Source organism: Rattus norvegicus, chromosome 12 (assembly GCF_021556685.1).
Source record: "Rattus norvegicus strain SHRSP/BbbUtx chromosome 12, alternate assembly SHRSP_T2T, whole genome shotgun sequence".
NCBI lineage: Eukaryota > Metazoa > Chordata > Mammalia > Rodentia > Muridae > Rattus > Rattus norvegicus.
Window position 1 is genome coordinate 39,666,729 of NC_141545.1, and position 24,712 is coordinate 39,691,440.

The 24,712-nt window shown below is 44.3% G+C and overlaps 1 protein-coding gene across 33 annotated transcripts in view; it reads right to left on the bottom strand.

The window, feature by feature from the left end:
* The window catches only part of Ccdc62 (coiled-coil domain containing 62), a 36,701-nt gene continuing 11,989 nt past the window's right edge, over positions 1-24,712 (bottom strand). For 12 of the 33 annotated variants that reach the window (XM_087579358.1, XM_087579357.1, XM_087579378.1 and 9 more), the window contains 8 exons: positions 23,750-23,851; positions 19,041-19,129; positions 18,380-18,495; positions 15,179-15,901; positions 12,514-12,622; positions 9,121-9,237; positions 1,708-1,800; positions 1-748 (listed from right to left, as the gene is read on the bottom strand). In XM_087579358.1, coding sequence (XP_087435484.1) covers positions 1,747-1,800; positions 9,121-9,237; positions 12,514-12,622; positions 15,179-15,901; positions 18,380-18,495; positions 19,041-19,129; positions 23,750-23,851 — 1,310 coding nt within the window. In that variant the 3' untranslated portion in view covers positions 1-748; positions 1,708-1,746. 33 annotated transcript variants of the gene reach the window in all.

The following is a 24,712-nucleotide window of genomic DNA, read 5'->3' on the forward strand; positions in this document are numbered from 1 at the left end:
TTTATTATTAAAAATATTTTTATTGAATGAAACTAGTCAATTCTGGTAGAAAGGACAGAGGCAAATAGTATAATCTTCTTTTAAAAAATTAAATTACAAGTAAAATAGAATTCTTAGTCTTCAATATTTTCTTTAAAATCCATATAAAACTTGATCTTGCAGCAAGTGCTGTCCTGTGTAAGTGAACTGTCTACTACAGAGCCAGACAAGATACAGCTGTCGCCTGAGGACAGGCGGGCCGTAACTGCTAGCACCCAAGGTAATAGTGTCCCGTTACAAACTTTACACCATCTTATCTCATGTCCATCACTACAACAAAGTCCAACACTGAGACCAGAAGAGAAGAAAGACTGCGTCACACACAGGAAGCGGACTCTTGGGAAATACGGCTATGATGTGGACATGCGCACAGGCAGAGAACGAACACGGCGTCTTACACATGGTGTCAGATACTCCCAGGATGTTGTTAAAAGGTTTCTGCATCGTGACAGTTTGTTTTTTGTCTTTTCCTTTTAGCATATTTCCAAACACGTGTGTAGAGTAAGACCTAATCTTTTAGGCATGAAAATTATTTTTTAAACAACAACAAAAAAAAAGTTCATCAAAAAAAATGCAGATGCTTTAAGAAATAAACTTTGAGTGTCTCCTTGCCTTTGCATTAAAGGCTGCCTATCTATGTGGGATCACAGTCCTCTTTATCTTCAGGTGACGATGGATGGTATCCACTTTCTGCCTTCCAAAGAGAATCCTGCTTTCGGGAGAAAACAAAGACAGTCAACAAAATGGAAAGGAATCAGCCCTGGTCTGAGAGCTGACTACAGAGTGGGTTTTCATCACTAAGGTCTAAGGATGTTTTGTAAACATGAAAACTTCCTGGCAGTGAGAGCAGGGGCAGGAGGGGTGCAGGAGGCAGGCTGGGCAGCTCCGAGTCTTGCCTCCCCCTGGAAAGGCTCTGGTGCTTAACAGGAGACACCTGGCCTCGGAGTTCACTAAACCCGCTTGGAAGGAAGGGAGGAAGGAAGGACAGAATCCAACCAGACAAGAAAGTGCTTCCTGAGGCACAGACTCATAAAACTCCAAGTCACACAAGAGTCTTTCTAGGCAGAAGCAATGCCTTTTGAAAAATATTTTCTGGGTCAGGTCTCATTAATGTAGCCCAGACTTAACTTCAACTCATCTTTTTGCCTCAGTCTCTCAACTTCCCAAGTGCTAGGATTTTTTGAGGCAGAATTTTACCAGGTTGATGAAACTTGTGATTCTCCTGCATCAGTCTCTCCATAGGAATTACAGACTCTACCAGATGGCCCAAATAAAATTTGGGGGGACTGAGGGGTGGGCAGGGTCTCTCTGTGTAGCCCTGGCTGTCCTGGAACCCACAGAGATCCTCCTGTCTCTGCCACTTGAGTCCTGGGATTAAAGAACTATGTCACCACTGCCCAGCTAAGATGCCAATTTTCAAAACTGCATGGATACACCAACTTCGTTAGATTTAAAATTATCAGTATGGAGAACAAACTTTTTTTCAGTTTGTATTTCTCTTACAAGCAATTGGCAAGCTACTCAGGTTAATTATAGTAACAGCAAATCAGGTTAAAGAGAGAACTACTGGTCGGACAGATGTGTGGCCTTGACTCTACATTATCAATGTTCCTAGTTACTTATTAATATCAATTGTGATAGAGGGTGAGACAAGCAAAGATGACCTACACATGGCCACAGTGAATGTCCAAGTTGACTTTGTCTTTTTCAATGACTCACAAGGGTGGTGTTTTCATTTGGCTCTTCTGAGACTTCTAATTTCTAGAAAAAAACAACTCCAAAATTAGTATCCAGGTTAGAGAAATTAAAAAATACTTTAGACAACTAGACACAAATACCTTTCTAAGACGTTGGGGGACTGGAGAGATGGTTTAGAATAGAAGCACTTGCTGAGCAAGCCTAGCAACCTGAATTTGATACCTGGAACTTACAGAGAAGGAGCACCAACTCCCTGAACCACTGCACAGATTGTATAGCGCGCACGCGCGCGCGCACACACACACACACACACACACACACACACACACACACACTAAAAACCCTGAAATACTATGTTCTTGTATTTCACTGTGTTCTGTTTGAAGCTGGGCTACCCTAAATTCAGATTCTCCTTCCTCGGTCTCCATGTATCTGGTACTCACCACTGTGCCTGGTACAAAGTCTTTGTTGTCATTCTTCCTTATTTGTATGGTAGTGTGTGTGTGTGTGTGTGTGTGTGTGTGTGTAAGCACACGTCATGGCACGTGTTTGTCGGTTAGAGGACAACTCTTAGGAGTTGGTTCTTTTTTGCCACTACTGGGATCCAGGATAGAGATAGAACTTAGGTTGTCACTCTTGCTGGTAAGAGTCTTTACTGGTGGAGCCATTTTACCAGGCCATCATTTTGTTGCCATTTTAAAAGATTTTTTTAAAATTACATTTACTTATCTGTGTGTATGTATGTGGCATGGGACCCAACTCAGAATGTCAGTTTAGGCAGCAAGAGTCTCTACACACAGACTCACACAGCCAGCTTAATGGCATGCTCTATCAATCAATCAATCAATCAATCAATCTATCTATCTATCCATCCATCCATCCATCCACCCCCCCACCCCTCTCTTTTCCTCTCCTTCCCCTTCTTTCTTTACGTATTGTCTTTTTGAGATAGGATCCCTCTATGTAGCTCTTGCTGTCCTGGACCTCACGATGCAGGCAAGGCTGGTCTCTGATTCAGAGATCCTCCTGCCTCTGCACTCAGAGCACTGGATTAGAGGTGTGTGCCATCACTTCCAGCTTCGTTTATCTTATAGTTTGCTTGCATGTTTGTTTTGATTAGTGTCTTGATATATAGGCTTCGCTGGCCTGGACTCGCTATGTAGACAAGACTACACAAATATGGTGTAGAGTATATGCATACAAAACACTCATGCACATAAAATAACAAATATATATTTTTAAAAATACAAGTGTGGATGGGCTCGTAATCTCAGGGCTGGAGAGGCAGAGAGAGGTGGATCACTGAGTTCTGGGTAGCCCAAGCTGGTAATGAACTCATGATCCTCTCTCCTTGGCCTCCCATGTTTTGGGATTACAGGCACGAATCTGAAATTGATACATAAAACGTCTAGTCCTGTGTATTAGTCACAGTGCCAAGCTCCATTCAGGCTTGAGTTGCCCCCATTCTCATTTGCAGTGAGGGGCTGCTCTGGGTGTGGCTAACTACTGAGATTTATTCTTTTATTTTCTGGTCAAGTTTTAAATTACTGGAGTTCTGCTGATGTTGTAATTGAAGAGTTGATATTTACACTGGTTCAAAAGACTAAATAATATTTTAGTTTGAACAAACAAACAAACAAATAAACTGGGGCCAGTGAGATGCCTTTAGCAGTTAAAAGTTCCCGCTGCCAAGTCTGATGGTCTGAGTTGGATACACGAGCCCCACATGGTGGGAAGAGAGCTGTCTCCTACACGTGAGCTGCTGCACACGCACACCCACTCACCACGGATACTCAACAGAACAGTGTCACAGCCCCTATGATATCAGGAGGAAGGAGTGTGGTCTGTCCCTTTCCTTCACACCCTGCTAGGAGCAGTTACGGTTTCCGTCCAATGCAAACTAAAAGTTCCAAGGAAAACCTGGAATTATTCAATCTCCTGCCCAAGCAGAATGTCTGGGAGAATCACAAAACGACACTGCTTGTCAAAGGGTCAGAAGTCTTGCTGTTTTCTGTAGGATGACGACTCTCTGGAGCTCCGCAGTGTGGCAGGCAAGTATCTCTTTCACAGAAAGGCTCTGAATTACTACCCTTTAGCTCCCAATGGTGCTGCCTCAAAAAGGCAGACAAGATACTCAAAACTTTACCCTGCTTCCTTGTTGCAAAAACAAGAATGTTTTTATACAATCGTTTGCTTTTCCTGTTTTTAGCTTTAACAAGTTCAAAGGCATGGGGAGGCATGGGGAAGACATGGGGAAGGCATGGTCAAGACATGGGGAAGGCATGGGGAGGCATGGGGAGGCATGGGGAGGCATGGGGAAGGCATGGGGAAAGCATGGGGAAGCATGGGGAAGGCATGGGGAAGGCATGGGGAAGGCATGGGGAAAGCATGGGGAGGCATGGGGAAGGCATGGGGAAGGCATGGAGAGGCATGGGGAAGGCATGGGGAGGCTGTATGAAGCTTGTTGCCAAGTGCACTTCTGCTGTTTAAATTCTGTTCCCAACGTCTCCAGAATCCTTCTGCAAATGTATTCTGTCTGGAGCCAGTGTTGTATGTTTGTTTTCCAATTAACACTGATCAAAGGATTTAATCCCCTTCCCTCATCTATAAAGTGAAGGGTTGGGATTATAGATTTCTTCTGGGTCTTTCCAACTCAAAAATTCTTTCAACCCAAGTTTTTGCCAGCCTCACATAGCTTCAGCATCTTTTCGGTATGGATATGAGGTCACAGCTTTGTCCCTTTCCCTGCAGTTTCCTCTCAGATCCATTCAAGGTCATTACTGAGGAGCCTCTGTCACAGGTGACCAGCCACTGTGAACCATGATGGAAACTCTGATGCAGATATAGACATGCAGCTCACACCACAGAGGCCGAACTGAGGGAGCTGTGGGTTCTGTGACAGCAGATAGGGTCTCACATAAACCCAACGCCCTCTTCTGGCCTCTTGCAGCACTGTACAGTCACGGTGCTAACACAGGCTAGCAAAACACGGAAAATAATGCTTTAAAAAAAAACCAAGTGTAAGCCAGGCAATGGTTGCACACACCTTTAATCTCAGCACTCAGGAGGGAAAGGCAGGCAGAGAGTTCTGAGTTCCAGGCTAGCCTGGTCTACACAGAGAAACCCTGTCTACAAAACAACAACGACGACAAAAAAACAAGTGTTTTAGAATGGGTTTGTAATCTCAGAGCTGGGGAGGCAGAGAAAAGTACATCACTAACCAGCTACACTGGTCTACTTGGTGAGTTCCAGTAGGAGACCTTGTCTCAAAAACTGGTGTGTGGTACCTGAGGACCACCTCCGAACGTGGTCCTCTGACCCCCACCAGCATGTCTACACTTTGCACTCCCACAGGCACACATAGCCATACAATGGGATATCAATTGGCAACTATGAAGAACACAGCACCAATGACCCAACACCACGAACAAGTCCCAGCATATCAAGGGAAAGGTGAAGAGTACACACAGGCTGGAAGTATAGCTCGTGGGATGAAGACAGAGGCACTCAAAGCCAAGGGCGCTCACTCAGGGAATCTCCTCTGATGGAGGCGCCCTCTTCTCAGTGAACACTGCATGGTTCACATGCACGGCAACACTTACTGAAGCAGCGTGAGTTTCACTTTTTCATCAAAATGGCAGGGAAGACCTCTCTCTCTCTCGCGCGCGCGCGCGCGTGTGTGTGTGTGTGTGTGTGTGTACTTATGTGTGGTTATAAAAGCCCACACATGTGAGTAAAGGACAGAGAAGGACTTGTGTGTCTGCTCTCACTCTGCCATATATATTCCTTTTTTTTTTTTTTTTTTTGGTTCTTTTTTTCGGAGCTGGGGACCGAACCCAGGGCCTTGCGCTTCCTAGGTAAGCGCTCTACCACTGAGCTAAATCCCCAGCCCCGCCATATATATTCCTTTGAGACTGAGTCCCTCGCTGAATCTAGAGCTAGGCTGGCAGCCAACAAGACCTCCAGTCTCTGACCCCCACAGTCCTGGAGTTCAGAGCACACACCCGTACTTGGCCTTTTATGTGGGTGCTGGGGATTTGAACTCAGGCCCTCATGCTTATACAAGAAGCTCTCTTTGCACTGGGCCATCTCCCCAGAACCACACTAAAATAACTCTTGATGACATTTTTTGTTTTTTCGTATGTAAATTGTATGTCATTAGGATTTGGTGTTTTTGTATTGGAGGCCTTGGCAGGAGGGGGACTTCTTACCCACAGAGATGGAACCCAGGGCCTTGCATTATGTCCAAAAGGCAATACACTATTGAGCTATGCCCCAGCAACATTAATAGGATAGCACACCAGGGCTCAGCGAGATGGCTTAGGAGTGAAGAAGCTGCCAAGCCTGAGGACCTGAGTCCAATCCGGAACTCACAGGGCGGAAGGAGAAACCTACCGCTTGCAATTGTCCTCTGGCCTCCACACATGTGCACATTCACATACACATAGTCAATACAATTTTTTGTATTGGACAGTGTTCTTGTAGAATTATTAATTATTATTATTTATTATTATTTGGGGTTTTGGTTAGAGATACAAAATCAGTCTAACTGATTTTATTACGCAGACTGCATGTTCAAAGATTGTATCTTAAGTCTGAAATGGGAAGCATAAGCCATGAGCTCTTACTTCACAATGAGGGACCATAAGTCAGGTCTGGTGTTCTGCACATTGTTTACACAGGAAGCAACAGAATCTCCATAGCAACTTGTACAACTACTGTTGAAACCTTACTATGGTCAGAAAAATAGCCAAAGCCAATGTGTGAAACTCTGAAAGAATGGCAGTTTTCAGCCTAGGAAGACAGACAGACAGTTTAGTGGGTGGATCTAGTCAAATTCCTAGATCTAAGCATCAGTGAGAAGGAATTCTAGAGAAAAGAGGAAAGTGCCACATAATGCAACGAGGGGAGAGCCGGTCACACCCACATACAGCGTCATCCCACCTTCAAGCAACGAAAAACGTTGAAGAATGAAACAGGGGTTAGGGATTTAGCTCAGTGGTAGAGCGCTTGCCTAGCGAGCACAAGGCCCTGGGTTCGGTCCCCAGCTGTGAAAAAAGAAATGAAATGGGTTGGGAGTAGCACATACCTTTGGTTCCAGTACCTGGGAGGCAGAGACACGTGGATCCATGAGTTTAAGGCCAGGGTGAGCTACATAGAGAGCTTCAGGACAGCCAGGGTTATAGAGAGGCCATGTCTAACAAATAAACATCAAAAAGGAAGGAAGAGAGAGGGAGAGAGAGAGAGGAGGGAGCGAGAGGGAGAGAAGAGAGAGAGAGGAGAGAAAGGGAGGAGAGAAGAGGAGAGAAGGAGGAAGGAGGGGAGGAGGGAAGGAAGGGGAGAAGGGGAGAAGGGAAAACAATGAACTGTGGTGAGAGTCAGTAAGGGAGGGAATGCAAATGGTGGACCTTGGTCATATATCGATCTGAACAAAGATAAAAGACTGACAACTGATGGGAGAGAGCTATCATAGGTCAGTCATTGGAGGACACTAAGTCACAGTTGATCTTGAGTGTGGCGATGCTCTTACGCTTGTTTGTTTTAATGTCCTCACCTGATGAGTTTGTGCCACCTGCACATAATCTTTGCACTCAGAAGGTAGAGGCAGGAGGATGGCTCTAGTCTGGTTACATAGGAAGACCTGCCCCCACCCCGCTACAGAAATCACACACCTGAAAGAGATGATGCATCTTGAAGCGTCTACGAGTGAAAGGCTGTATTTTCTTAAATTTGCTCTCAAATGCTTTTGGAAAGCTATGGAGAGCCAGTGAGATGGCTCGGCAAAGGCACTTCCTGCTAAGCCTGATGTTCTGCGCTTGATCCTCAGAACTCAGTAGTAGACAACACCCCCAAACAGACACACACAGAGACAGACAGAGACAGAGACAGAGGCAATGCCTTTAATCTCAGCATTAAGGAGGCAGAGGCAGGCAGATCTCCATGAGTTAGGAACACAGGACAGCCTGATCTCCATATTAATTCCAGGCTAGCCTGGGTTACAGTAAAACCCTGTCTCAAACACACACACAAAAGTAAACAAATGTAAAATTTAAAGTATATAGAGGAGGAAGATAAAATTTAAAATGGCGGGGCTGGGGATTTAGCTCAGTGGTAGAGCGCTTACCTAGGAAACGCAAGGCCCTGGGTTCGGTCCCCAGCTCCGAAAAAAAGAACCAAAAAAAAAAAAATTTAAAATGGCAAGTGTTTGGTGGTTGTCAGAGATGAACAACTGTACTTTTTCTATTTTTCTACTTCTCAGCGTTTTTTAAAAAAAAAAACATTTATTTATTTATTATATATACATCGTACAGCTTTCTGCCTGCATGTATGCAACTACAGGCCAGAAGAGGGCACCAGACCTGATTATAGGTGGTTGTGAGCCACCGTATGGTTGCTGGGAATTGAACTCAGGACCTGTGGAAGAGCAGACAGTGCTCTTAACCTCTGAGCCATCTCTCCAGCCCCTTACTTCTCAGTGTTCTTAAAGTCTTACATACACTTTAGATTGAAATTGTGGAGCCCAACACGTTAGTGCACACTTTTTTTTTTTTTTTCTTTTTTCCGGAGCTGGGGACCGAACCCAGGACCTTGCGCTTGTTAGGCAAGCGCTCTACCACTGAGCCAAATCCCCAACCCCTAGTGCACACTTTTAAACCCTGCACTTAGGAGACACAAAGATCTTTGCAAGTTTAAGGCCAGCCTGGTCTACATAGTTCAGGACAGCCAGGGTTATAAAGGGAGACCCTGTCTCAAAACAAACAAACAAAACAAAAAATAAAGACGTTTAAAACTCTGTGTGTTTTAAAACATCTCCAAGAATGTGAGAGGAGGGTAAGGCACTTGCTCCCTGAGGCCCTGAGTGCCATTTACAGTAGCAGAAAACATCGAACCAAGAGTCTGCCCTCAGGTATCCCACAAATGAGACAGAAGCAGTTTGGACCCAGTGACCGTTTTGGTTTGGTCTCTCTAGACCCACAGCATGCCCTTTTGTTCTGAGCACTGCGCCTCTCTTCTTGCGACCTTCATTCTATCAGAGCAGCCACCTCCCAGATTCAGACCCTATGGCTGCAGGGCACAAGAAAAGGGAATGCGGTCTGGGGACACAGCACAGTCAGCAAGTGCTGCCACACAAGCACGAGGACCTGAGCTTGCTCTCCAGGTGTGGCGCCTGCTCTCCTAACCCCAGTGCTAATCATCCAGCTCTAGGTTCCGGGGAGAGACCTTGTCTCAAACAATAAGGCAGACAGCTCCTGAGTGTACCAGACACACATACACACACACACACACACACACACACACACACACACACACACACACACACACCTTCCTGCACATACACCTATACCCACACACATTTTTTCAGAGAAAGAAAAGAGAACGCACACTTCTGTTGAAATTGTCACAGCTGATGGGCAGCAGTGTGCTCAGCTCCAGGTCCGTGACCATCTGCCGGGACTCGGCCAGCAGGCGCTGTAGTTTACTTGTAGGAGAAAAGTCATCCTGAAAATCAACGCAGTTCACAACTGTGAGGGACATTTCTAAGTGTTTCTGCACAATCACAAGTTACAGACACAGACGTTATAACTCTGTCGATGGAGACACCAGTATTATAAAATGTACCCAATTCCTTTCATTTCTTACAACTTACTCAATGAAATAATGCAACATTAACAGAAATCAATGTGACTAATTTTAAGATTCTTAGACATTGATGGCTTTCCTAAATACGAATGTCAAGTCAGGTGGTATGGTGGCACACACCTTTAATTCCAGAACTCAGTAGGCAGGAAGCAGGCAGATCTCTGAGTTCAAGGCTAGCCTAGTCTACCTAATGAGTTCTAGGCCAGCCAGGACTATGTAGTGATGCCTTGTCTTAAAAAAAAAAGTCAAGTCATGATTAGTAGGTCAAAGTAACTAAAACAGAACCTTGACACTGAAGGTTACGTGGGCTTTTGAAAGAATATGTGGAGATGCAATTTAGTTTAATCTGGCTATTTTATTTTATTTTTGAGAGTGAAGATCAGAGAACAAGTTAAAAGAGTCAATTCTTTTTTTCAAAATGTTTAGTCCAGGCCAGCCGCAAACTCATGATCCTCCTGCCTCTGCCTCCTTCAGCAAATCCTACCAGTGTGTGCCACCACAACTGGCAAAAGAGTCAATTCTTAAGCAGAAAATGTTAAGAGTCTGTACTCTTTCCAACATGTAAGTTGTAGGAACCAAACTCAGGTTGTCAGGCATAGTGGCAAGCACCTTTACCCTCTCTCTGAGCAGTCGAGATGGCCTCTAAAAACAGAACACTTGTTTACTGTGTGTGGAGAGAGCTCTCCATGGCATGAGGTCAGTTTTCTATGTGTACTCAGTGGATTCAGGTGATTGGATCCGGTTTGTCAGGCTTGCTGTGATTGCCTTTACCCCAAACCAAAACACCCTACAATCAAATAAATAAGTGTAAAAGAAGGTGGTGTCTCACCAACTCGGTTTTGGTTTCTTTCTTAAGTTTCACTCTGTAGCCCAGGCTGGCCCAGAACTCACAATCACCCGGCCTCTGGCTCCAGAGTCAGGATTACAGGTGTGGACTACAGCTCTGTCCTGTTTTCCTTTCTTTTCCTTTCCTTTCTACTAGGTATGTGCAGGGAGAAATAAAGGAAATAAAGTTTTGAAGAACCGTTTGATCAAAGTTTACTGTTTTCACTGTTATTTAGAACCGGACGGCCAGACATCTTCTCTTCTCTTTTCTTCTCTTCTTTCTTTTTACTGTGTAGACCAAGCTGGACTCACACTCAGAGATCTGCCTGCTCTGTCTCTGCCTTCCCAGTACAGAGATTAAGGGTAAGCCTTTTTTTCCCCTTTAATCTTTAGAAAAAGGAGAAAAATGTAGGTGTGGTGGCTCATATCTGCAATTCAAGCACTGAAGAGGGAGACTCCATTAGAAAAGGAGGAAGAGGATGATGCTGAAGACCTGGGAGTGTGCACACCTATAACCCTAGCATTTGGGCAGTGAAGAAATTCAAGGCTGGCTGTCCTTAGCTACATGGTTGGCCATCCTGGGCTCCATGAGACCTTGTCTCAAAATAAACAAAAAACCCTAAAAACACACACACACACACACACACACACACACACACACACACACACACACATGCACACCTGAACAGGGCAGGAGAGTGGAAGGAAAGCTACATCCTGTGATCTACCACCAGGCCTCATCTTGCCCATCACTGTCAACAGAATGGAGATTTCAGTCTGCACCTAGCTCTTGCTGCACCATGTCTTTCAGGTCACCAGTCCATGGCCTTTGACTGGAGACTGCTGTTACCAGGGTGTGTGTGAAGGAAGGCATGGCTGACAACAAGCAACTGAGTGGGAGTTGTTGACAATTCTTTTTGTATTGCTGTTGGTTTCAAGTTGAAAAAAAATCAATACAACAGTTTTTGAAAGAAAAACTATTGTTTAAGAATCTCAAGGGCGGGGCTGGGGATTTAGCTCAGTGGTAGAGCGCTTACCTAGGAAGCACAAGGCCCTGGGTTCAGTCCCCAGCTCCGAAAAAAAGAACCAAAAAAAAAAAAAAAAAAAAAGAATCTCAAGGGCTAGCAAGATGCCCTAGTTCAATCTCAGGGACCCACAGTGGAGAGATAAAACCAATACCAGAAAGCTAGCCTCAGACTCCCCATGAATGCTGTGACACACACATGTACATCACATGCATGCAGACAATAATAATAAACATTTAAGAGAAGAAAAGTAAGCCAGCCAGTGGTGGTGCACACAACCTTTATCCCAGCACTTGGGAGGGAGGCAGAGGCAGGTGGATCTGAGGGTAAAGTCAGTCTACAGAATGAGTCCCAGGACAGCCAGGGCTACTCAGACAACCCGTCTCAGGAAAAGAAGAGAGAGAGAGAGAAGGAAGGAAGGAAGGAAGGAAGGAAGGAAGGAAGGAAGGAAGGAAGGAAGGGAGGGAGGGAGGGAGGGAGGGAGGGAGGGAGGGAGGGGGTGAGGGAGGGAGGAAAGAAGGAAGGAAGAAAGAAAGGAAGGAAGGAAGAAGGAGAAAATAACCTAAAAAGGGACAAGAAGACAATGTAGAAAGAATAAGACCAAAGTACATGGGGGGGAACATGTGGAGCATGTGGAGCGTGTGTGTGTGCTTACGTGTGTGTGTGTGTGTGTGTGTGTGTGTGTGTGTGTGTGTGTGTGTGTGTGTGTGTGTTTTAAAGGTCTATGATTTAAAACAAATTTAGTGCCAGATGTGGTGGTATACGTCTTTAATTCTAACACTCAGGATGCAGAGGCAGGGGGATCTCTGTGAGTTTGAGGCCAGCCTGGTCTACAGAGTAATTTCCAGGACAACCAGAGCTATGTACAGAGATCTTGTTTAAAAAATTTTTTTAAAAAAGACAAAAAAGGGCTGGGGATTTAGCTCAGTGGTAGAGCGCTTACCTAGGAAGCGCAAGGCCCTGGGTTCGGACCCCAGCTCCGAAAAAAAGAACCAAAAAAAAAAAAGACAAAAAAACCAATTTAGGTGTATTTTATGTGTATGAGTATCTTGCCTGCATGAATGTGCACGTGTGCCTGATGCCCATCTTGAAACTGGAGATGGTTGTGAGCCACCAAAGCTGGGTCCTGTCCAAGGGCAGCAAGCACTACTGCGGAACCCTCTCCGGTATGCAAGGAGGAGGCCCTCAGCTTTGTGAAGGTCTAGCAATGATGCTACAAGAACGAAAGCACGGTGAGGAGAGACTTTGCTTGAATAAGTTGGGAACTCTCATGAGAAACACAAACCTTTTCATTGGATTCGGTTCTCTTGTCAGGAGGGGTCTCTGACTCATCTTCTCTTTCAGCAGACTTTGAGGAACCCAAACACTGGGGAGGCTGGATGCCAATGAGCTCACTGCGGAATAAGACCACAGAGGAACAGCATCACACACGCGCCACTCATACACTTACAGGTATGTTAACAGGACAAAGAAGTGACAAGGTCTTGCTGCGTAGCCAGGCCTCAAACTTGCTATAGCTCCCATGCTGGACTAGAACTCACTCGCCCTCTCCACCACAGCCTCTGGAGTGCTGGCAAACAAGCACACATCACTACCACTAGCTTACATATGTTTTTGAAATGAGAAGTCAAGGTTGGGATAGTGTAGATCTAGATAGAGTATCATACATTAATGCATATTTTTGCAAGTAAGAATTAAAATCAGTAGTTCAGGTTAACTATAAAAGTAAGGAATTTCCTTCTACAAAAAAGTACAGAGGTGGGCCTAGATACACAGCTCACTGATTAAGAGTGTGTGCTTTTCTTACAGAGGACCCAAGTTCACTCCTAGCACCCACATAGTTGTTCAACTCTGGCTTCCAGAGATCTGACACCCTCTTCTGTCCTTACAGGCAACTGCACATGTATATGTGTGAGCATGTGCACACACACACACACACACACACACACACACACACACACACACACAAATGCAGTTAATTTGTTTTTTAAGTACTAGGGGTGCAAGCTCACTAGTAAGGAGCTTTATTAGCATCCTCAGCCCTGGGTTCAAACCATGAAATAAAAGAAACTAAGTTCTAGTGAAAAATTAAAGAAGGTTCTAGGGACAGGATCCCACAGAAGGCAGCGCAGGTACGAGTAACAGTGTAAGGTTTAGTTGTGAAAAGCTAGGCTTCAGCTTGTGAAACTGGCAAGTGTCCCTGCCTTGGTGACAGTGGAGCAACACTGAGCTGCTGACTACTTCCCCACAGGTAGAGAATCTCAGGAACCACACAGGACAGCAGGCACCTGTGGCTCCCCTCACCACAGACCTTGCTTGTTAAGTGGGCGAGGCCAAATCTGAACATTTCCTTAGATAATAAAGTGGGCTCACAGTTTCGTGCAACTTGAGATAAACAGGAAAACAGCACAATCTTTTCTACTTATCATGAACTTGTGCTTGAGGCTCAGCTGGCAGAACAAGTTGACATTTAAATAACAGAAGTGAGTGAGGTCCCTGAAGCCTTGAAGAAAAATCCAGAACATAAGCTTGAATTTATTTGTACACCACACACAGTCCTCCCAAACTACCCAATGTAGGCTTTCCCCTTATAAATAAAGAATATTTGGGGGCTGGAGAGATGGCTATTGAAGATGAACAGAGCACCGACTGCTCTTCCAGAAGTCTTGAGTTCAATCCCCAGCACCTACATGGTGGCTCACAATTATCTGTAATGGAATCTGATGCCCTCTTCTGGTGTGTCTGAAGACAGCCTCAGTGTGCTCACAGATATACATACATACTTATACTATATATATACATACATACATACATATATATATATGTATATATATATAGACACTTAAGGATGTAGCTCAATGATTGAGCCCCTGCCCAGCACGAACAAAGCCTATGTTTTAATTCCTAGCATGTGCTTGCACATGCACGCACATGTGCGTGTGCACACACACACACACACACACACACACACACACGATCTTGAAGATGTAGGTACAGAAAGCTATTTCCTGATACTTTCAGCTTTCCAAAGATTTTTTAAAAATCAAATGACTTAATGACATTTAGTATGGCAAGCGAATTTTAAATTGTACACTTAGCAGAATATCTAGATGGTTCTTAATGACCCAAGCTTTTTAAAGGGATCAAAGAATACCCTACATAATGTAAGTACTAGAAATTTTAATCATAAAGTCCTGTGAAAGTCAATGCAGTGACTAAAATAAAGCTCTCAATATAGAAACTTCCTCTCTGTGCTCTGAAGAGCTATGCTTTACTTAAAAATAGCAGGCATTATTACAGTGCCACTCAGCCACAAGACTCACCAACTCTAACAATAAGACAAGCTTGAATAATTTAGCATATACTAATTGTCTAGGAAAAAAGAAGCCAGGTACTTTGATCAGCTTGTTAAACATCAATGTTCTGTCTTTCACATCATATTTAGAAACTAAGAAAGACTGGGCAATAAAAAGTTGAAAACAGGTATGAGCAGACACAGAGGAGCTCTGTATGTAACATGTGGGTGACCCTAGAGCACTATGACTTGGGGCCTGTACTGCAGTCTGGGCCTCAGAGGGTCAGCCTGTCAACTGGAGAGCATCCTGGGGGGCGGGGGAGGAGGAGAATGCTCTAGAACAGCATTCCATGCACAGTGACCTACTTGTTTGTTTTCTAATAAAACATCTTTGCCCAACTCATAACTGGTTTTGCTTCTAACAAAACCTCCGCCTTAGAAGCTGCCCTCCATGGGAACTCTCCACTAGAGTTTATAATGTCTCCTTGAACAAAGACCCCAGTGTCTAGGCCCCAAAATAAAGAGCAAAAGGTTTGTCTTGAGTGGGACTGTAGTTGGCAGTGCTTTCTTGCTAGCCGTAAGCATGACTATCTAGTGCAGCCCTTCTGCCCTGCTGCCCTGCCTGCACCTGATTACAGACGTGAGCATCACTGACCTGGCTGAGGAATTGTGTTTCAGTGCGTCGACACTTCTTGAACAAGTGCACAAGGTTTTGTGGCGAACAATCCTTTGCACTTTGGAAGGCTTGAAAATATTCATCCACTCGATATCGGACATATGTCCTGGGGCTTCGATGATGATGTTACTTGGGTGGCAGCACTTGAACTCAGACAGGTCCCCAATGCAGACGTCATTCTGGGTGCAGTATGAGATTTCCGATGTTTCTGTGGGGTCGTGGCAGTCCCCATCCAGCTTGTCGGGCTGCTTTGAGACAGGGCAGTTGGAGAGGCCCAGGTAGACGTTGATGTCCTGCCACTGCTTCTCATCAGGCAGTGAGTTGGACGCGTCCGACAGCTGCTTCTCTTCTATCTGAAGCTCCACTCCATTGCACTTTGGTGATTTTGAGTGAATCTTGCATAGTGTAACTTTGTTTTCCGGTTCAGTCTGGATTTTTCCACCCAGAGACCAAGACTTTTGTTTCTCCAGTAAGTCTTTGGTAAATAGAGATGAGAGACCAATTACACTTTTTTCCCCGAACGCAGTATTAACCTGTAGCTTCTTCTCTCTGCATGCATCACAAGAGCTCTTGTCTGACCTATTGTGCTGAGCCAACGTGACCTCAAACTTTTGATCCTTAACCAATGACTTCTGATTTCTCTCTCTTTTAATATCGATTTTTGGGTAGTTATTGTCAAGGTCTGATAAACACATGTCTCTGCTACAGTGGCATTACAAAAAAATAGGAGTTATAAGATAGACTTGATACTAGCATTACCTCCCCGAAGCCTCGTTAGTATACCTAATCCCAATAAAGCCCATTAGTCTGACTTTCAGAGCCCAACTCCAGCCCGCCTCCTATAGGACGCCTTTCTGAACACCACGCCTACATTCCCCTCCCCATTCCATCCCTCACTCATTGTGTTTACCATCAAAACTACAGCAACAAAGTCAAGACCACCACACAAATGCAACTAGACCTTTGCTATGCCTTCCTCTAAGGGGTTCCTATCAGAGATTCCATCAATTTAAGATAGGTTTTCACTCTGTAGCCTACCCTGGTCTAGAACCCGTGATCTTTCTGACTATGAGGAATACTGGTATACACACCATCCCTGGTTTGTACTCACCGATCCTGACCCCTTAGAAAGCACAGCTCAACAGCTCTTTCTTTCTATGATGGCATGAACCACTTTCCTTGTTTGTACATTTATTGATGGTGTGTGTGTGTGTGTGTGTGTGTGTGTGTGTGTGTGTGTGTGTGTGTGTGTGGGGAGAGAGAGAGAGAGAGAGAGAGAGAGAGAGAGAGAGAGAGAGAGAGAATGTGGAAGTTAGAGGACAATTTGTGGCAGTTGCTTCTCTCCTTCTACCACGTGGGGTCTAAATTGACCTCAGGTCTCCAGGCATGTGATAAGTCCCATTAACTCTGGAGCCATCCCACCAGGCAGGCTTTGACCATTTTTTTTTTGTTGTTGTTCTTTTTTTCCGGAGCTGGGGACTGAACCCAGGGCCTTGTGCTTCCTAGGCAAGCGCTCTACCACTGAGCTAAATCCCCAACCCCGGCTTGGACCATTTTTAAGGAGCAACCTCAGGGCTGGAGCGATGGCTCAGTGGTTAAGAGCACCGACTGCTCTTCCAGAGGTCCTGAGTTCAATTCCCAGCAACCACACGGTGGCTCACAACCATCTATAATGGGATCTGATGCCCTCTTCTGGTGTGTCTGAAGACAGCTACACTGTACTCATATAAATAAATAAGTAAATCTTAAAAAAAAAAAAAAAAAAGAAGCAACCTCAATCCATTCAGTGCCTCCTAGTGGCAGTGAAGTTCAAAGAGGAATAAAACATCGCCAAAGGCTTGAAAGAGAACACTGCGTGGGTTGCAGAGGGCATCAGGACAGAAGTACAGCACAGCACAGTGAATCCTACTGCCAAGTGCAATGCAGCTTCTCAACACCCTGTTGCTGCAGCTACTAACTCCAGGAGAGGAGCTGGCATCACCAGTCACTGCCAATCTAGTTCAGACTTCATAGCTCCCTGCAGACTGGGGACTCCCCAATCTCTCTTCAGGAAAAGTACAATGGCTTCAGTTGATCATGCCAGCAGAGGCCCGTAATCCCAGTAAAAGGGAAGAAGACTGCTATTAGTTTTAAGACCAGCCTTAGTGAGAACATGTCACAAAAACATTGCAAAGGAATAAGGGAAAAAAGAAAGAAAGAAAAATGGGCTGGAGAGATGGCTTAGCGGTTAAGAGCACCCGACTGCTCTTCCAGAGGTCCTGAGTTCAATTCCCAGCAACCACATGGTGGCTCAAAACCATCTGTAAAGAGACCCGATGCCCTCTTCTGGTGTGTCTGAAGACAGCTACAGTGTACTTATGTATAATAAATAATCTTTAAAAATTATAAAAAAAAAAAAAGAAAGAAAGAAAAAATAAAGGTGTGGGTGCACCTTTAATCCCAGCACTTGGGAGGCAGAGGCAGGCGGATCTCTGCAAGCTCCATGCCAGCCTGGTTTGCAGAGTGAGTGAGTTCCAGGACAGTCAGGGTTACACAGAGAAACACTGTCAAAAAAAAAAAAAAGAAAGAAAGAAAGAAAGAGAAAAAGAAAAAAGAAAGAAAAGAAAGAGAAAAAGAAAAAAGAAAGAAAAGAAAGAGAAAAAGAAAGAAAGCAAGGGAAAGGAGATGGTAGTTGTGGTAGTTCCTCTGTGTGATCAAACCACTCCAGTGTTACAGTTGTCCCCACACTCTTGTCACAAGTGAAGGACGGATGCCTGATTAACAGGCAAACAAACCAGAAGATCTGAGCCCCTGCTGCAGCCACTGGTGCTGCTCTCTGCATTGTTCTTTAAGGCAGGCACCAAGCCCCACAGGTCTTATTCCCAGTGTAAGCCCAGCACCTGGACACTGGAAGTGCTGCTTTAATGAAGTCCTGGCTGTCTCTGTAGAGTCTACTCCAGCTCAGAGCCTTCTACCCACAGACACAAACCTGGTCCATGATTTTATTTTTGTTAGGTTCCTAGTTGTCACCTACAGATCGCATCAAAAATTCCTGCATCATGTCCCCCATGGACTAGGATTATGGTAATTTTTAGTGCACACAGATTGATAACCTACTGTACAAGAACAGCAGCAGATACAGCAAGTATAAGACCCAATGACGAAGCGGAAACGAACACCAATAGCATAGGCTAAGGTTACCTGCACTCCAGGGCCTTTGGTTCCTCCATCTTTAAGCCATGTATCTGTATTAATTCCTGAGAATTCTCTACATTGAAATTAAGAAACTGCAGGTCACTCTGCTGTTTTACATAAATCTGCCAGAGATATCAACAAATCAATACAAAAACAAAACAAAACAAAAACAAAACAAAAAAAAACCACTAAGCCAAACTGAATCAATAGTTTGGCACTTTGAAATCCTAAAACAGAACAGACAGTTTGCTTGGCTGTTTCCTATGGTTCCAACAGGACATTTACACCCATCTCCTCTCCTAACCACTAATGCTCGCAGCCTGACTACCGCTATGCTAAGTGTGACATATGATGTAGTGGAGATCTAGAAGGCACCAGTGACAGAAATCAACAGGTACTGGGCGGCAGTGGTGCATGCCGTTAGCTCAGCACTGGAGAGGCAGAGGTAGGGCAGGAGAATCTCTGAGGTCCAGGCCAGCACTTCTACAAAGCAAGTTCCAGGATGCCCAGGGAAACTGTCTCAAAAACAAATACACACATACACACACACACACACACACACACACACACACACACACACACACCCGCCACAAGAATCAAGAGGCAGATGGCTTCCTAATTCCCAAATATTTTCCACCTATGGTCACGGTGTACAGCTGGGACATACCTGTCTCAGATTCTGTAGCTCTGAATTTGTACGATCTTGCTTTGACTTTGCAATATCAAGTAACTCATCTTTCCTCTTCTCTCTCTCGACTGTATGAGGAAAAAACAATTGGGTATTTTTCATCAGCAATATCAGCACATCTCTCCCGAGCTCTAACAATTTAACAGCTAACACTTTTGTTGTGGTTCTTAAAATTAAAACTGCAGAAGGACTGGTAAAAGCTTTAATCTGTGATTCTGGCTGGATCCTTCATAAAACAAGAAAATGCGGGGTTGGGGATTTAGCTCAGCGGTAGAGCACTTGGCTAGCAAGCGCAAGGCCCTGGGTTCGGTCCCCAGCTCCGGAAAAAAACGAAAAAAACAAAAAAAAAAACAAGAAAATGCACACTATAATGTTAATCCAAAAGGATTTAAAGTACATGCATGTGCTTGTAAGAAAATATGCATACAATAAATCTGAAAGGAAGCCAGGCACAGGGGCACACATCTGTAATCCCATCACTTTGGAGTTGAAGGTAAGAAACTTAGGAGTTCAAGGGTAGCCTGGGTTACATGAGATCCTAACTCAAAACAACAACAAACAAACAAAACCAAATCCTGAACGCAAGTATTGAGAAACAATCGTTAGTGGGCTGGAGAGATGGCTCAGCCGTTAAAGGCTAGGCTCACAACCAAAAATATAAGAGAAACAGTTGTTAGTCACTGAAAAGGGTCCCTCTATTGGGTTGGCCTTGAACTTAGGATCCTCTTGAAGCCTCTGCTGGGATTGCGGTATCCTATCACCCCTGGCTAAGGACTCATCTTATTTTTAAAGATTTAACGTTTTCAATTACATGTATGTGAGTGCCTGCATGTGTATATGTATGTATTACATGTGAGTGCCTGCATTTATATATGTGTGTATTACATATATGTGAATGCCTGCATATGTATGTGCGCACCGCACATCTGCCCTCAGAAAAGAGTACCAGATCCCTTGGGCATTTGTGAGCTGTCCTCCAGAGGACACAATTACACACACACACACACGCATGCACGCATACACAAACGCACACACACATTTTAAAATTAAAACGGCATTTGGGCAAGGGTGGCACACATCTTTAGTCCAAGTACTCTGAAGGCAGATGCAGGTAGATCTCTGAGTTCAAGGTCAGTCTGGCCTACAGAGCAAGTTCCAGGACAGCCAGGGCTACACAGAAAAACTCTGTCTTGAAAACAAAAGGAGGAGGAGGAGGGAGGTGAAGAAGGAGGAAGGAGGAGGAGAATGAGGAAGAGAAAGAGAAAGAATAAGGAGGAGAAGAAGCACAGAGTTCACTAGGAATGACATGGGATTTTGAAACCTCAAAGGCTACCCCCAATGATACGCCACCTCCAAGGCCACACCTTCTAATCCTTCCTAAACAGTTCCACCAACTGGACACCACATATAAAACACATAGGTCTCTTGCAAGCGCAAGCCCCTGGGTTCAGTCCCCAGCTCCGAAAAAAAAGAAAAAGGAAAAATAAAAAAACCACATAGGTCTATGGGGCATATCCTCACTTAAACTACAACACTATCAAACACTGTGTATGTATGTGTGTGTTTATATGTGTGTGTGTGTGTGTGTGTGTGTGTGTGTGTGTGTGTTAAATTAACACACTGTACTTCGGAAATGTATAGTATTATTATTGCTGTTATCAGTGGTGTTAAGATATCAAATCTAGGCCTGGAGAACACTGAGAAAGTGGTCTAATACTGAGCTACATTTCTAGGCAATAGGCTGAATTATAACTCAATTAAAATAAACCTTTGGGGGCTGAAGAGATGGCTCAGTGGTTAAGAGTATGGGCTACTCTTAAAGGAGGACCTGGTTCATTCCCAGCACTTACATGACAGACTATAATCATTTGTGACTCCAGTTCCAGAGGATCTGATTCAGTTTAAGGTCTCCTTGGTCACTGGGCACATATAGTATACAGATATACAAGCAGGCAAATACTCATATAGTTCTTAAAAAGATAAAATAAACAAACTTTAGAAGCCGGTGTGCTAGTATATACCTATACTTTAAATAACTTCCAATTTTGAATAAAATGTGTCCAGTTTCTGCAGTAGTTCTTCAATAGAAAATGAGAGCATTGCTACACATAAGCCTTTTCTAATACTCTGTTACGCCACTCACTGAATACTGAATCCAGGGTCTAGTGTACTCTAGGCAAGCAGGCACTCAACCAGAGCTACATACATACCTTCAATTCGTATTCATTTACTTAATTCTGTATTTATTTTTATATGTACCCAGAACATTGAGCATGCGCTAGGCTAGGGCTTTAATACTGAGCTACATCCCTGGCCCTCACTTTTTTCCTTCTCTTTTTAATATAGCGTCTCACAGAATCCAGGCTGGCCACGAACTGGCTACATTAGCTGCGCCTGACTTTGCCATCTTGGTCCTTGTGGACTTAAGTGCCTACATACCAACACACACGCGTCTTGGTTTTCAGAGCTTTCTTGTTGCTTGTGTTCTGAGACTGCGTCTCATTATGTATCTCATTACCTAGATAGCCCCAAATTCACATAGGTCCACCCACCTCTGCCTGCTAGGATTAAATGTGTAGCCACTACACCAGCTGCACCATGGTTTTTGTGATGCTGAGGGATAAACCCAAGGTATAACAGGCAAGCCCTCTACCAACCAAACTACATCCCTGGACTCACTTTATGAGGAGAGCATATAAAAACTGGCCGGCAGTAGTAGCCCACACCTTCAACCCCAGCACTCAGGAGGCAGAGGCAGGAGGATCTCTGTGAGTCTGGGGCCAGCTTGGTTTACAAAGTGACTTCCAGGACAACCAAGGGTATACAGAAAAACCCTGTCTCAAAAAAAAAAAAATAAACAAACAACAACCAAATCAAACCAAAAAACTGTTTTCGAAACAGTGATCTATAATCGTCTTCAGTCGAAGAAATGTTTTTAAAAGTTATTTCCAAAATGGATTATAGTTTTATTTAGCAAGTCTCATATTTTATGAACCAAGGAGACTTTTATATCCATGAATCAAGGGTAGGCTGGGTGTGATGGTCCACGTCTATGAGTCTCAGGTCAAGAACAAACTAGAGGCTGATAGTATGAAGTAGCCTGTAAACTAGACTGTGTCTCCTGACTTCCCGTGCAGTGCTGTGTGTATGCATGTATGTATGCGTGTATCTTAATGTAATATGCAGGTATCTGAAGACTTACATGGCACTGACTTTTGGCAATAGACCACAGAAATCTAGAGGAAAATCAATGTCTTCATGTCGCCTGCTAGTCCTAATTCTCCGTGGCCTGTAAGTGTCTAGGCTTAGTGGAATCACATACATGTCACCCAGACTGATTTCAACTGTAAAGGGGCAAATACACTGTACAGTTAGTGACACACAAGACACTTTAGACAGAAATCCTGGACATAATGAGCACAGTGGCCTCTAGTGCTGAAACTTGCAATCCTTAAAAGGGGGGTTAAAATGAAGGATTCCACTGTATTTAAAAATTCTAGGGCTGGAGAGATGGCTCAGTGGTTAAGAGCACTGACTGCTCTTCCAGAGGTCCTGAGTTCAAATCCCAGCAACCACATGGTGGCTCACAACCTTCTGTAATGAGAACTGATGCCCTCTTCTGGTGTGTCTGAAAACAGCTACAGTGTACTCATATATAATAAATAAATAAATCTTTAAAAAAAAATTCTAAAGCTGATGCTTCATTTTCCTTTACTCTGTAGGGATTTACTCTCCTCTTTAAAAGAAGGGGATTGAGGAGAGGATTAACTGGATCAAAAAAAGTTCATCTAATTTTCTCTTTGAAAGTTCCCTCTAACTCTATGATTTTCCTCACACAATGGCTGACATGAGGGTCTTGGCAGGTAGGAGGATAAACAAGGTGAGTGTCCACAGTGAGAAGGGAGAGGACTTCACCAGTTAAAGTCTGAGGTGGGAGGGGCAGGGGCAGTGCCTGGGAACGTGCTGTGTGATGGGAAGTGTGGATGACTGCTACACATGACACTTAGTGATAAGGAAAGCCCAGGCCTGCCTTGCTTACTTTAAGTTACATCTGTACAACAACACACAAGTGATTTCCCAACTTAGTGACTACAGGTAATTAACCTGCAAAACTGAATGCTGAATTCCTAACGTTTTAAGTGCCAGAGCCCAAGTCTAGTGCTAGGTAAGTATGTATACATTAGGTTATGCCCTGGCCCTTTGAACTCCTAACTGTTTACTTAGTATCTGTAGAATTACCAATCCCTAAGGTTCTTTTTAAATGATGCTACTTCTGATCCTTCTGCCTCTGCCTCCCGAATTCTGGGATTGCAAATTATATCCCACCATGTCCAGTTCCGCCACTGGGGACTGGACCCAGGGCTTCTCGGGTTGGGCAGGCACTTCACCATCTAAGCTACCTCCTTCCCTAAAATGAACCTTCCATCAGGAGTATTCTGTGATTTATAGAGAAGGATAGTGACCTATTCAAGCTGGGTAAGAATGAAGTTCACTTCACAGGAGGAACACAGCTACCTGGAGGAGAATAAAAGTATTAAAGCTCAGGCCCAGTCCCTTGCCAATCCTTCAAGAGACGGGCAAAATCTCCAAAGTCTATTTCTGAAGGAGCTATACATCTCTTAGTCTACGACAAAAAGATGAAATTACAAACATGCAACTATTCAAATACTTCAATCTAATTCTTTTACCAGTAAAAATTAATTCATCATGCAGACAACTTTTCTCTTGCTTGAGCCGAATGATCTCTTCTCGCTGTTCATTGTTTTCGGTTGTCTTCTCATTTAGATCCTCTTCACAGACAGAAGGAAGAAAAATCCTCAAGTAAATACCAGCCTCCTAGGAAACACAGACACTACACAAAAAATCCACGTCCTCAGCAGCTCTGAGGACCCTGTTGGGTCTACAGTCAACACGTGTTGGACCATTCACTACCTCTGCCTGGCCTCTCTTGCTACAAACCAAGGGACACAGAGAAATCTTTAAAAATAAAAACTCCTTGTGTCATTTCTTGGTAAGGAGCCCTCCTTGCTGTACTCAGGATGAAACCCAAATTCCTTACTGTAAACAGCAAGGCCCACAGTGACACGACGCCCTCCCTGCCCCCTCCCTTTCTCTCAGCTCCTTGACTGCCTCCGGGAGAAAGAAGAAAGAACTTGGGTTCCGTTCTCCATTCTTGGTGAAGAGCTTCTTCACCTCTTGGAATTCAGAATTCTCTCTGGAGAGGACTTACCCTAGCTCTGCACATGGAGCACTTCCATCTACAGCTTGGGTTTCTGAAGGAACAGCAAAGTGCTTCCCTGAGCCTCCTGAGAGGCTGCCCAGGAGGCTGGGGAACCCTCATTCACCGACAGGCCAGCTGGTCAATAAGAAGTGTTCTCGGCTCCCATGGATTTGGGACTGGTGTCTTAATGGGAATAGTCTCGTGGGACATGAACCTGTGGAATCTGCCACTAACTCCAGGTACTCAGATCACATCACAAGCATCAAACTGAATTGTCTGTGTACCCAACCCATAAAGGAAAATAGAGTTCCTTTTTCCAAGAAGGAAACAAACAAACCCAGAATGTCCCCACTTCCAATCCATTCTAGGCCTTCTGATTTGTTCCTCCTGTTTTCTGCCTAGAATTCTCAGTCAGGTTCTGGCTAGTTCT